A 12,828-nucleotide genomic window follows, 5' to 3' on the forward strand; every position below is an offset into this window, starting at 1 on the left:
ATCAATAAAGCCTGACCGCTGGAGGCAAGTGTGGTGTAGCTACAGTTACACAAGCCTATATGAAGCAAATGTCTCTGTAAACTTATGTTTATCATTTAAGGTATGTTAGATTGAAAACAACCAAATAAATCCACTCTGTATGTTATTGTTATCCGTTTGTCTATTCCAATACGTCAATATTTGCTAATGTTAAAGAGACGTTAGTTGGATTTATTTACTTAATTATTTTAAGCAAAGATGCCAAGACTTGTTCTTCAAAAACTAAATGAATCCTGTGAGATCCTGGAGGTCAACTACTCTTCCAAGCGGAGACGAGGCAGGAAGCTAAAAGGAAATAGGACAGCCTCTATTTTTGTGCTTCTTTGCATTTTATTTTTCAGTCTGGTGCAGAATTTTAAGTCATCTTGTTGAAACGCAGCCGCCTAATTGCCAGATGGTTGTCCCACTGTGAGCCAAATTAAATCAGCCGAGTTAAACCAAACCAGTTCAGAGCAGGCCAAATGGACTGCATGAAAACACATGCCAGAGAAATGAGGGAAGAAACCAGAATGTTTAGTTTACGGTCTGCTGACAGAAAATTGATTGCTAAGTGGTTATGAAGGTTTCTTTGGAGGTAGCTGGTGATTGGGTCATCAGAACCCAATACCATGAGATGAAATGCATCTTAGATTGCCTTAATGATCTCAAAAATTGATTCAAAGTAAAAAGCATCAAACCAGGTCTTCCCTCTTTAGCAAACCTCATTTATCTCCACCCCACTGAACTCAGACTGCAGACGATTTTTGGTAATGGCTGTGAGGCATCCAGTGCAAATGTGTTGGTGAATCGTACGACTGCAGGGTCAGAAAAAGGTTTCTAGAGCAGAAAATGCCAGTCAGCTACCACAGGATCATACTCTAAACACTAGCCAGGAGCAACATTACAGGCATGGTGAGTAATCTATGTGAGAAACTGGGTAATGACAGGGCAGTTAGGATTTATCTCCTCCAATGTTTTATCTGAATTTATGCAGTGAGGAGTATCAGCAAAGGCCCTTGGAAGGTTCCAAGTTTTACATTGTTACTTCAGATTCTTCACATGAAAATTCCAGACTTTTCCAGAATTTAGTGGTCAGGTCTTTAAATTTCGAACCTGCAAAACCCAGAAAGTTGATGGATGGATGGAATGATCAATGTTTTCCTGCACTTTCACTTTGGTTTTATTTTTTACGTTGATGTTTTGTATGTTCACTTCTAAGCGGATTCCCGTCATACGTTTAATGCATGATTATGTATGTTTCGATGTAAGCATTAACCTGCTAAGGGACAGAAAGACGGGGATTAGCCTGGGACCACAATCTGGCATAATTACAAATATTATTTATCTGTTCATTAATATGCACTGTTCTGGTTTATAAATAGAAAATCTCAATAGATAGGCAACATAAAGATGAATGAATGGTTGATGGATGGATTAGTTGACCAAGAGGACATGAGGTTAATGGATGGACATAGGATGGAAAAATGCATAGACAGATGAAGAAAGGTATTGATGAACAGTTGACTAAAGGAGGTATGAATGGACAGACAATTAGTGATGGACATAAAGATGTATAGTGATTGACAAAAGCTTGGATGAATGGAAAGATTGATAAAAAGACGGATGGATGGGATCAATGAATTGATGGACAAACTAGTGTTTAGACAATTGGATAGATTAAAAACATCTAAAAGTACAATTGTTTTTCCATACTCCACATTCTTTTTCAGACCAAACCAAACATAAAAAACTTTAAAATCATATTCCATGTTTTCCATAGTTTTGCAGACTGTAGGGAACCCAAAGCTCATCCAGTACCTGATTGGTTAAAGAACCTCTGGGAACAAACCTGAATCCCTCATTTCACTTTAATAAGACTCTCATTAATGATATACAAATGTATCAGTCAGATGAAGAGGTTCTTTAAAACATTACTGAATACCATTTACCCCAACCAATCAGCTTTCTCCCACATGTTAAATAATCCCAGTTAGTGTTAGAGGTATTCCAACTCCTTTTAGATGTGTAAAGGCTGCCTCCATTCACCAAAACTAATCAGAAAATACCAGGTTTGCTGTATTTTTTATCCAAGTGTCCACTTCAGCTTTTTTGGACTGAAATAGCAACACATTTGTATTCTTCTTGCCATCCTCTGGTGTCCAACAAAGACAAAAGAAAATTTCACTACATTCGCAAGTTTAACTGGAAGCTTTTCTTCTCACCAAAAACACAACAGCTCTAAACCAAATGGAACCTGGAAGCAGGCTTAGAATCAGAGGTTATCCCAGGCCTTCACCAGAACAACCGTCCGTTTCTTGGACCTACAGCATTTCCTTCAGTGGTGACAGTTCAAACATGAGCCTCTTTTTCACCAGGGAATAACAAAGTGTTCCCAAGAGTGGGATCTTGCAATGACTTTGCACCCACAAATAAGCTTTACTGTCTTCATACTCGCCACATATAGGCTTTTACTTGTCCTACTCACCCTTTCCAAGTCCTGACGGAGATGCGTGAAGAGCTTGAGGCGTCTGTAGAGGACGTCCTGCTCCTGTTGGGCCAGGTTGTCCACCTCGTCTCTTTTTAAAGTGACCAGAGGCTGATTGAAGTTGCCCTTCCTCTTTAACTTCCAGAACTGATATAAGAAATCCACCTGAAAAAGAAATATGCATTCATATTGTGTTTAATAAACATTGTTTGTGCTATTTGGATGCAGTGTAATAATAACCTGTTAACCTTTGGGAACTATAAAGTCAGAGCTGTGCAGGCTCCCCCTTTAAAGGACCCAATTTAAAGTTCAGCTCACACACAGTAAAACTAAAATAATTTATGTTTATAGGTAAATTTAAAATTCTGAACATAACTCAACCTTTTATTTATTCACTTATTTATAGGGCTGCACCCTTTCAGAAAAAAAACATGTAACTGGGATACTTCTGCTGAATGTTGAGATGGTGACATCAATCAGAGTTAAGTCACTTTTTCCTGACTCTGTTTCCTTCATCGCCATGTTTTAATATTTAGCATTACAGTGTGGGCATTAAACACAGTGAAAGTGACAGGCATGGCACTTGAAATATAATGTCCTATAACATATTGTATCCATGCAGTCCTTTGTGATTGCACAGTAAAAATTGTTACTGTGATGACAATTTACATTCGATCAATTGTGCGGCTCCATTTACCTACTGTACTTTATTGTGCTTTCCGCCTCATGCACCTGGGATTTGGAGCTCAGCCCTGTAGGGTGCAAAACTCCTCAACATAACCGCTCTCTACTGCCCTACGTCTGGGGCCTTTCTTTAGTTGTTTGTGGCTTACCCTCCTTGTGTGATGGTCTGCAGTACAACTGTCAAGTCAGCAGTGATTGTGTAGGCAATAAAATAACATTTATGTGTTAAAAATCATTTTATATTGGTCCTATGCTGTATTTTTTTTTTTTTAAGAATCAGAATTCTGGGTTTACAGTAGCTGTTGCTCAATAATCATCAAAATTATTCGAACCAAACGGGTCTTTGGAATGAATTCCTAAAATAAATGAAGTTTTCGATTATAATAATTTAGTGAGCTACACCTGTATGAGCACATATTTGCAGTGCAGTGAAAATTTATCATATTTCTACAAGTTGGTGCCATAATGGAACTAAGACCAGGTGAAGTTCTAGTTCACATCAATCACAGCAGCTCCAGCTTTTTGGTTCCTTACTAAGGATCGAATGCTTGAACATCAGTCATACTGAGCCTGTAGTGTTTGCATATGTCCTGCCTCTTAGTAAGAACAAGTGTTGCTATTTGGACCTCGTCATCACTGAGTCATTTCACCAACCCAACAATGTGTGCTTCATAATTAACCACCTGTTATGTTGATACTGATGGTGGTGAATGACATTAATTGTTGCTTATGACTTCATTCTTCTCAGCAGGTGAGCTTACCTGTAAAAGCGGCAGCCCGAGGTTTTCAGCGACTTCATTTGGGTCCACCAGTCTGTAAAACTCATCCTCCAGCTCCTGGAGCTTCTGTTTCCTCTGGCTCACCTTCTCTCTCTCCAGCTGGTCCCGTTCGGCTCGCTCTGCCGCCGACACCAGGTGAGATACTCTGCTTTGCTCCGAGTCGCCGCAGCTGCTTAGCTCGTGGTGTTGCTCTGGCCGTAGTTCAGAGCCGGCAGCCCGGTCGGGTCTGGCCGCTCCATTGGAGGTCGAAGTGAGCGCGTGGTTTCCGTTGGTCACACTGGTTGTGTTGGTGGTGGAGCTGTGCTCCAGGCAGAAGGACTTGAAGCGCACCTCGTCGTTTTCGGCCAGGATGGTCTTCATCTCCAGGCCATGGTCGAAGGCGCATGTCACATGGAAGGCCACGATACAGGAGGGCATGGAGCACTGTCAGGGAAAAAAAACAAAACACTTTTCACTGTCTGCTTCCAAGTGTCGTTTTCTGCCCATTTACTCTTTCAGAAGAAGTGCAACAAAGCAGAAAGAGAAACCAGGTCACAACAACCACGGATCCCCCATTTCTGCTGGCATTTTGGTAAGTTGTGATAGTTTCAGTGTGTGAGTGTTTCTCAGCACTATTCATTACAGGTCAAACAAAGAGCCAGCCTCCCACTGCGTCTCCTCTGGCATGGTGCGATTCCGCCTGTGTGAGCCCTTGTGGCTAAGTGCTGTCGGCAACGTGTACATGAACATTTGTGAATGTGCGAGCCCGTAGGTGTGGGAGCAGGTTTGGTGCTTGTACTTGTCAGAGGAGTTCAACATTCAGCAGGAGGGCTCTGCGCTGCGTTTGTATACGAGCCCAGTGACAAAAACCTGCCTGTTCCTAAACACCCCACCATCTGGGAAACAACTCCTGTCTGACATTTTCACAAACAACCTCGCTCTCATCTTCTTTCTGATTTAAACCCTCAGAGTAGGAGTGAGCCAAGTTCACCGGCTCTTTTCCTTATTCTTCTTTAGTTGCATCAAAAATGTTCTAAATTGGAATAAATTCCTATCGGACCCATCCTGTTGATTTAGACCCCTGGCAATGTGTTTTAGTCCACAGTTACGCACCTTGGTGGACAGTGATTTTAAACTTGATAGTCATTATATATGTGTATATTGTACATTGTAAATTTGTATATTCTGTAATGCAAAAACAAAACAAAAGAGCAAAGTGTACCGGAGTCAAATTCCTTGTTTGTATGTACAAACTTGGCAATAAAGCTGATTCTGATTCTGAAAAAGGGCCACAGTTAAGCCTAGTTTTTACCATTTGAGAAAAATAGCAAAGGTAAAATCTATTCTTTTAAGGCAACAGTTGGAAACCGTAATGCATGCCTTCATTTCATCGCGGCTGGATTACTGTAATTCACTCTATCTCGGAATCAGCCGGTCCTCACTTACACGTCTGCAGCTGGTTCAAAATGCCGCTGCACACCTTGTAATAAGAACACATAAAAGGGAGCACATTATCCCTGTCCTGGCTTCCCTCTGCTGCCTGTATACTTTAAAGTCCTTCTGTTTGTTTTTAAGGTTTTACACAGCCTTACGCCACCTTATGAGCTTCTCCACCACTACACTCCAGCTCGGTCACTTAGATTTGCTGACCAGCTGCTCCTGGTCATTCCCAGTTGGAAGCGGAAGCTTAGATGGGATAGGGCCTTCTCTATTGGGGCCCCTAGGTTATGGAACGCCTCACCATTGCTCATTCGACAGGGCTCTTCACTGTCCCTTTTTAAAACTCGTCTAAAAACTGATTTTTCCTCATTGGCCTTCAACCTAGCTGAGGTTTGATCTTTCTCAAGTTTGACAGGTATTGATTTTTTCTCTTTCGTTGTTCGGTTTTTATTATGTTTTGTATTGAGTTTTTAATTTATTTACATTGTTGTGCGTTTAGCTTTGTTATTTTATTTGATGTTTTTCTTATTCCATTTATCCCCATTGTTTAGCACTTTAACACCAGTCACAGCTGAAATAAAGCGTTATATGAATAAAGTAGGTGATGATGATGATCAGACAATTAAAACCTTTTGTCCTGTTGCAACCAGAAACCACTAAACATTTATGTGATGGACCCACACAGCAATGTTTACAATTGTGAAGTGGAAGGAGAAAGAAACATGGTTTTCAAAATGTTTTGCATTGAAATAAATCTGGCATGTATTTTTATTTTAGCCCTTTAGGGGTACTTGGACTCCGCTAAATAAAATCTAGTGCAAACATGTGACAAGGTACTCCTGTCAAATGAGACAAAAATATACCACTTTGGCAAACATTCGAAACACTGTGTGACAGAAAAACACTTCAAATTTGGCATAGTTTTTTCTGACCTTTTTAATCACTGTGTGTGATCCCAACAAATAATTCGATTGTGTTTATTATATATAAAAAACAATAGGAAATCTTTTTTTAACCACATTTAAATACTAAAACAGATGCAAAAGTTGAAAATATTTATAAATTCCTGGGCTTTAAGAACACAGATGGTAACAACTAAATCTAAAAATATTAGTGGAAATAAGTGAGAAAAAGTTTTTTTTATTTGAAATGTGAAGTTTTATAATAGTTCTTACTATCCAATGTTTTTTTGCCATTTATTTCTCTCTGGGTGAAATTTGACTTCAAATCTGATTTTCTGAACATTTTAATGGCAAATCATCATCCCACTGAATCCCCTAGTCACTGATAATGCACCGGAAGCCTTCACCCAATAGTTACAACCTTTTGTAAAAACACTATAGATGCATCATCTTGTTAACAAGATGGGCTGCAATGAAAGGTTTGCTATATAAGTTCCACTTACTTCCAATAAAATGTCAGACAGAGCTCACTGCAGCTGCTCGCATTTATTTGCTTTCAAAAGGTTGAACTCAGCAAGGAGCCGGTGAGATGTGTTGTTTACTGTGAACCACGTCACTGCAACAAATACTCACCTGCTCTGTTCTGTACTTCATTTGTTTTTGTTTTTTTAAATCAGTGCCTACATTACATTGTTGAGAACAAAATGTTTGATTCACTTAAAGGAGTTTAAATGTTTACCTGTTTGTTGCCTGCATATTAATCACTTTAGAAAGAGGAGCATTTCCTGTCTGCTCTCTATTCTTCCACCTTCAGGTCAATCTATTTTTTATCTTTCTCCACGCAAAAATAGAATTAAAAAAGGCAATAAAGAGGTAGAAACAAATGTACATTAAGTGGAAATTGAGGGTATTAAACAAAAGGACCCCAAAAAAGACAGGTTTTCCAAAAGTCTATGAAACCTTTACCATCATTATTAATTCATCAGTAACACCTCAATCCCCCTTTAACGGTCATAAAGAATTATCTTTTGGAGGTTGGGCTGTAATCAGCATCATATTTAGCTCTCACACAGTTTCCTACCTTACCAAGACAGTTGTCATATTGAGAACTGAGTGTTAACTGGTCTGAACATGAGGACATTTAGAGGATTTTGTAGAGCATAAAGGTCTGTTAAGTCTCTGAAGTATGTGTGCCTCTTTAATGCACCCATTATTTGAATAGTGCGTGTGTACAAAGATCACAGACGTGGAATTCACAGTGTTCTGCTGCATCAGGATGGAGTACATTACTTTACTGGGGTACATTACCGACTATCTTAGAATTAAATGCCACATGGTCTATGAGTGACCACAAGTGATTATATAATCTAATCTAAAAATAGGTTGTGCTGTCAATTTCACTTTTACCCAGAAGTAAATCAGCCTTCATCAGCGCAGATAGAGGGTGTGCAAAGTGTTGGATGAGATTAATTAATATTATTACCCACTGCTGTGATATACGAGTGGCAGTTGTCTAAAAGCTGCAGTGGTGACATAGGTCTTGCATGGTGTGTGAGAGCTGCAGCGCTCATGTTGATTCATCAACATGACCAGAACATATGTCTGGAAGTAATACCACAATCTGAGTCAAATGTCCCTGTGTTTGATCAGCCCTTGGTGGCACAGCATGGTTTTGAATCTTAAGATCAATCTAAATGTCAGACCTTGGCTTGATTTGAGTGATTCATTTTAAGACGAGTGAATAAAGTTTTAATTTTAAGTTCCATGCTGACCACAGGATCCTAGGTACTTAAAATCAAAACTCTACAATTGCTTCTAAAAATCTTCAAACTCAAGCCAAGTATAAAATGTAAATATGAGCTTAGCAGATAACCTCATTAATTAGGACTGATGTTCACATGCTGATTTTCTTTGAACAATTAGAAATACACCACAGGTTATACCGGCTGACCTTTTCAGAGCCACATGTTTTAGTTAAACACTGATTAAGAGCCCCTTTAAGGACTTGCTAATTGATAAAATGGAGTTGTTAAATACAAATTATTTATACTGTACACTAGGCAGTCATTAGGTAATATTAGGCAAACGATGAATAGTCAGATACGTCAACGACGAAGTGGCTTACTATGAAGGCTGATGTAGAAGTGAAAAACACAGGAACCACAGAGTGGTGTGAACACTCATCCTGTGGCCTAATTTGGACTTAATATAGAACAGATACTCTGAAATATCTGAAAAATGTAATCGCTAGATTCAGGGTTCCTACAAACCTTTTCATTATAACACTCTATCTAGACTCAAATTTGTGGAGTTCCAAGTCTATTTTACCCTATTTTTAAAATATAAACCTAAAATGAACAATTAATTAATAGCAGATATTAACATTTGGAACCGGATGGATCGACAGACAGATTGATAGTTGGATGGATGCAACTTTTACACAATGGAATAAGGAATTACATTTCCTTTTTTAAGTGAACGGAATTAAATAATGTCTGTAAATACAAATATTTTTCCATACTTATTTTAGTTTTTCCAGACCATGTAGGGAACCTATATGGTGCTTCATGATAAACAAAAACCTCAAAACAAAACAAAAAAAAAGAATTAAAAACACTTGTGCTGCCTTTATTTTTTATTTTTTTGCTTTAACCAATATCAGTGTTTGGTACACATAGCCACTTTAGAACATTTTTCAGTATTATTAGGATTATTTTGATTTGTTTCTTATACTCAGTTTTTATGTTGGTCTGTCTAATGTTTAGTTGCACCATCTCCTTGTTGTTGTTGTTGGAGATTTTAAATAAACAATAGTGCAGAGAAATGTTTGCCCTCCTATGCAAGTGTAGAAAATCTGATTTCCCATAAAAAATTTAAGACTGCAGCTGCAGGACCAGATATTTGGCATCATAGCATTACCCAAAGACCCAAAACATTATTTGGGGTAAATTACAAATTATGTATTGTGAATTAAAATCTGTTATTTGACTTTTGAGTAGCAAGCAAATTAAATTTTAGGATGCAAACCTGCTTAGTTAAACTGTACTGGAATTCATTCATCATGTTGGATAATTTGCATTTCCAACGCCTTGGGTGAATTCAGATGTATATCTGTCTTAAACAGAAATGCTACACTATTGATGCTTTAAAGGGTTTGCCAAACAAAGACCTGAAGACCAAATTAAAACATGCAAGAAAAAGAAGCAAGCTGGAAGTCATTTTCTAGGTTTTATAATAGGTTTAGAAAAGAAATTCAGTGTTTTGACTGAGGGCAAAAAAGCTGAATTCGCTACCTGTGTGGTAAATGCAATGAGCATGAGCATCTTATTGGAACATATAAACAGATAAATCAAAAGAGAACAAAGTAGTTATATACTGTCAGATCTGTGTTGAACCCTTTAATGTTAAGAGTGCTTAAATTAATTATGAAATCACAATAACTGCCTGCTTGGATTGCATGATTGCATCTACACACTTCACCATTTTATACAGCTGAAAATGATTTTATTTGGCAGCTTTAATTGCATATAAACGATGTTGCAGAAAACATTTGTATTTTATTGGTGTGTTATTGGGGGTGAAAGAAAAATAATTAAGGCTGACAATAAAACCTTTAAGGCAGAAAAATCCTTTGCACTACATTACGGCCTTGTAAGCACTCCTGCTGATCGCACTGCCGCGTAGCATCAGCTTCTTGACCGTGTGTGTGAGGCTGCAGCTGATCGGTAAGTGTGTTTGTACAGCTGCAGCTGCCTCCAGCTATGGAAACATAAGAGTAAGACCCCCTCCCTGCGGACAGATCTGGCTCAAAGGCTCACAGTTAATCTACACCATCAATACCTTTAAAGCAAACACTCACACGGCTGCACAAGCAACTCATGTGCTGTGCATCCAGCATGCATGTGAATACTCAGTAAGTATTCATAAACACATACAGCATGGGGCCTGAAGAATGCAGTTCACCTGAACGACTCCTTTATGGAGACTGGTGTGCAGGTTAACAGCTGTAAAGTGGGATAGTAAGTGTGTCGGAGATTTGATTGTGCACCTTCCAGCTTGTTCAAGTGGTGCAATAAAAAAAAAATCATTATTTGAGTTGAATGAAAGACATTTTTTGCACAGATGAAAATTACAGATGTTTGATTTACAGCTAAAGGGATCCAGATGAAACAGGGACAGCAATGCTTTGATTTCAACTTCATTTTAACGTTAACCTGTGATTCTGGTGCCAGCATAGACCTATTTCCATCCTCTATAACTCAGATATGTATTAGAGACAAAGTCTTAGAGGTTTATCCTAACTTCTTACCGGTTTAGAAAGATCTGAGTCATTATACAGGAGACTGAACCATGATTTCAAATATTTTGGCCTAATCAAAGGAAATACTCATTAATTATCAGTATTATAGGTTATAGGAAAGGATAATTAGGTATAATACCAGCATGCTTAGAGGAAATACACACATAAAACATCTTTCTTCATCTGTTTATACAGTTGTTGCCAGCACGTTAAATTTGTTAATAATTATTGGTTTTTAATGATTTATTTGAGCAATTCTTTTTCCAGGGTGAAGATGATACAAGATACACCTGCAACAGTTTTTAAAAAACAAGAAGTGGGAGTACAAGTTTAATTCAGGTGTTTGTCAGTGAATGACTTAATTCAAAAGGTTAAATTCATATGGATTTATTACATTCAGAATTCCAAAACTGAGAAAATTAGAAACTAATAACAAAAAGAAATTTTTAACACGTTATACTTACACAATCATAAGCAAAACTGCCGACTTGACAGATTGTTGCAGAAGATTGCTGTATCCATGCAAGGTAATAGAAAAGTTGAGTGGAAGGAAAATGTGTGATAGAAAGAAACACACGCAACAGGCATAACCACAATGTTGACTGAAGCCATAAATATCAAACTAATAAATGCCTTAAATAGACTCCTCTCTGTGTAAAGAATCTATATAATGTTTTGAACTATATTACTGAAAAAATTAACTATTTGATGAGGTTTTCTTTTTTATAACAACACACCTGTACATACATCCCCCGCGAATATTTGGGTTAAATGGCAAAGAAACAGCCCCACACCATGACGCAACCACCACCATGTTTGACAGCTGCTACAGTGTTCTTAGGTTAAAAAATTACTTTATACTTTTCTCAAGAAGGCATTTCGCATGTCCAGACAAACGGTTTCATTTCAGTCAATTTCAGTAAAGTTTCAAGGCGGCGAATTTGGAGCAGGGTTTCTTTTTTTTTTTTTTTTTGGTCAACATCTTCAGCATTTCTGTTGATGTAAAACTGGCCTCACTGTGCAAAGGTTAACACAGAGGTTCCAGCAGCTTCCAGCTTAAGCCTAGGTGGTTCCTCTGTTGTTCCTAAACATCCTAACCAATTTCTTTTCATCAGAGTTACACAGTTTGGGTCTTCTGCTCTACGTTGGACAAGATATGTGTAACATGAACTAATGCATGCTTGTTTAATCTAATGATCTTTCTGATTAGAAATGGCTGCAGATAATCATGATCACCAAGAGGATGATAATGGACCTCATGAAGTTAAAAGACACCCTAGAACCTCCAGCATCATTTATATAACAATTTCGGTGCATGTTTGTACTTATGCATGTTTAAGGTTATAATAAATAGTGTGTCGCAGTTAATGAAGCCTACATTGCCTGCAAACTGAGAACAGATAGGTTCATGTTACAACATAGAATGAGTGTTTTTTTTTTTAGGGTTTTCATGCTACCTGCACATGAGGTTGTTTTTGCAGACTGCATGAGAAATGGAACAGCAAGAAGAACTCCAATGCTTAAAAGAAACCAGCGGCTTTCGCTCTAAGAAGGAAAAACGCTGCCCTCGACGTGTTTTGTTAATTTCTTTGATGAGCTCAGAGGACAACAGAAGAGGAAAATTACTTTGATTACAACCTCTCCCCCACAGATGGAAACTGTGACAAAACCAAGATAATAACAGTTTGGTAAAATCATTTTAAACGATAAGCAAACAAGAAGAGGGAGGACAGAGAAAACCCGACCAACCTATAGCTATCCCAGTCCTTTAAGCAGGGGTGTCTCTAGTGTTCAAAACCAAAAGCTAGGTGATTTATTAAACTGCCGCTATACAGGTGTGTCTAAATTAACCAGAATATTAACCGAAAAGGTAATTTATCTATAGTAATTCAATTCATGAAGTTAAAGTATGCAGAATCATTACAAACACAGGGATTTAGTCCAAGCATTTGCTAATTTTGATGATTCAGTTCATAACAAAGTTAGAAAACTACATTAGACAAACAAAAAAAAAAAACCTTTTAATACACAAATTAGCATGTTAAACTGAAGTTGGCCAAATCGGTTGACTCTGAATGTAATAAATGTGAGACGATACCCTGGAAAACTGTGCAGAATATGCATTCAATATTTGAGTGAATGCTTCGTGCCATGGAGGAGATCAGCCTGTGGTTCTTTTGAAGTGTTCAGGAAGCCCAGGTTGTTTTGATAGTTGCCTTCGGATCATCTGCATTGTTGGGT

At 38.0% G+C, this 12,828-nt stretch overlaps 1 protein-coding gene across 1 annotated transcript in view; it reads right to left on the reverse strand.

Annotated features, from left to right (window-relative positions):
- jade2 (jade family PHD finger 2) overlaps window positions 1-12,828 on the reverse strand; it is a 215,795-nt gene that overhangs the window by 88,834 nt on the left and 114,133 nt on the right. Inside the window, exons 9-10 of the mRNA XM_047378971.1 lie at window positions 3,949-4,389; window positions 2,504-2,668 (exon numbers count right to left, since the gene is read on the reverse strand). Coding sequence (XP_047234927.1) covers window positions 2,504-2,668; window positions 3,949-4,389 — 606 coding nt within the window. The remainder of the gene's footprint in view (window positions 1-2,503; window positions 2,669-3,948; window positions 4,390-12,828) is intronic.

Source organism: Girardinichthys multiradiatus, chromosome 11, assembly GCF_021462225.1.
Source record: "Girardinichthys multiradiatus isolate DD_20200921_A chromosome 11, DD_fGirMul_XY1, whole genome shotgun sequence".
In the NCBI taxonomy this organism is placed as follows: domain Eukaryota; kingdom Metazoa; phylum Chordata; class Actinopteri; order Cyprinodontiformes; family Goodeidae; genus Girardinichthys; species Girardinichthys multiradiatus.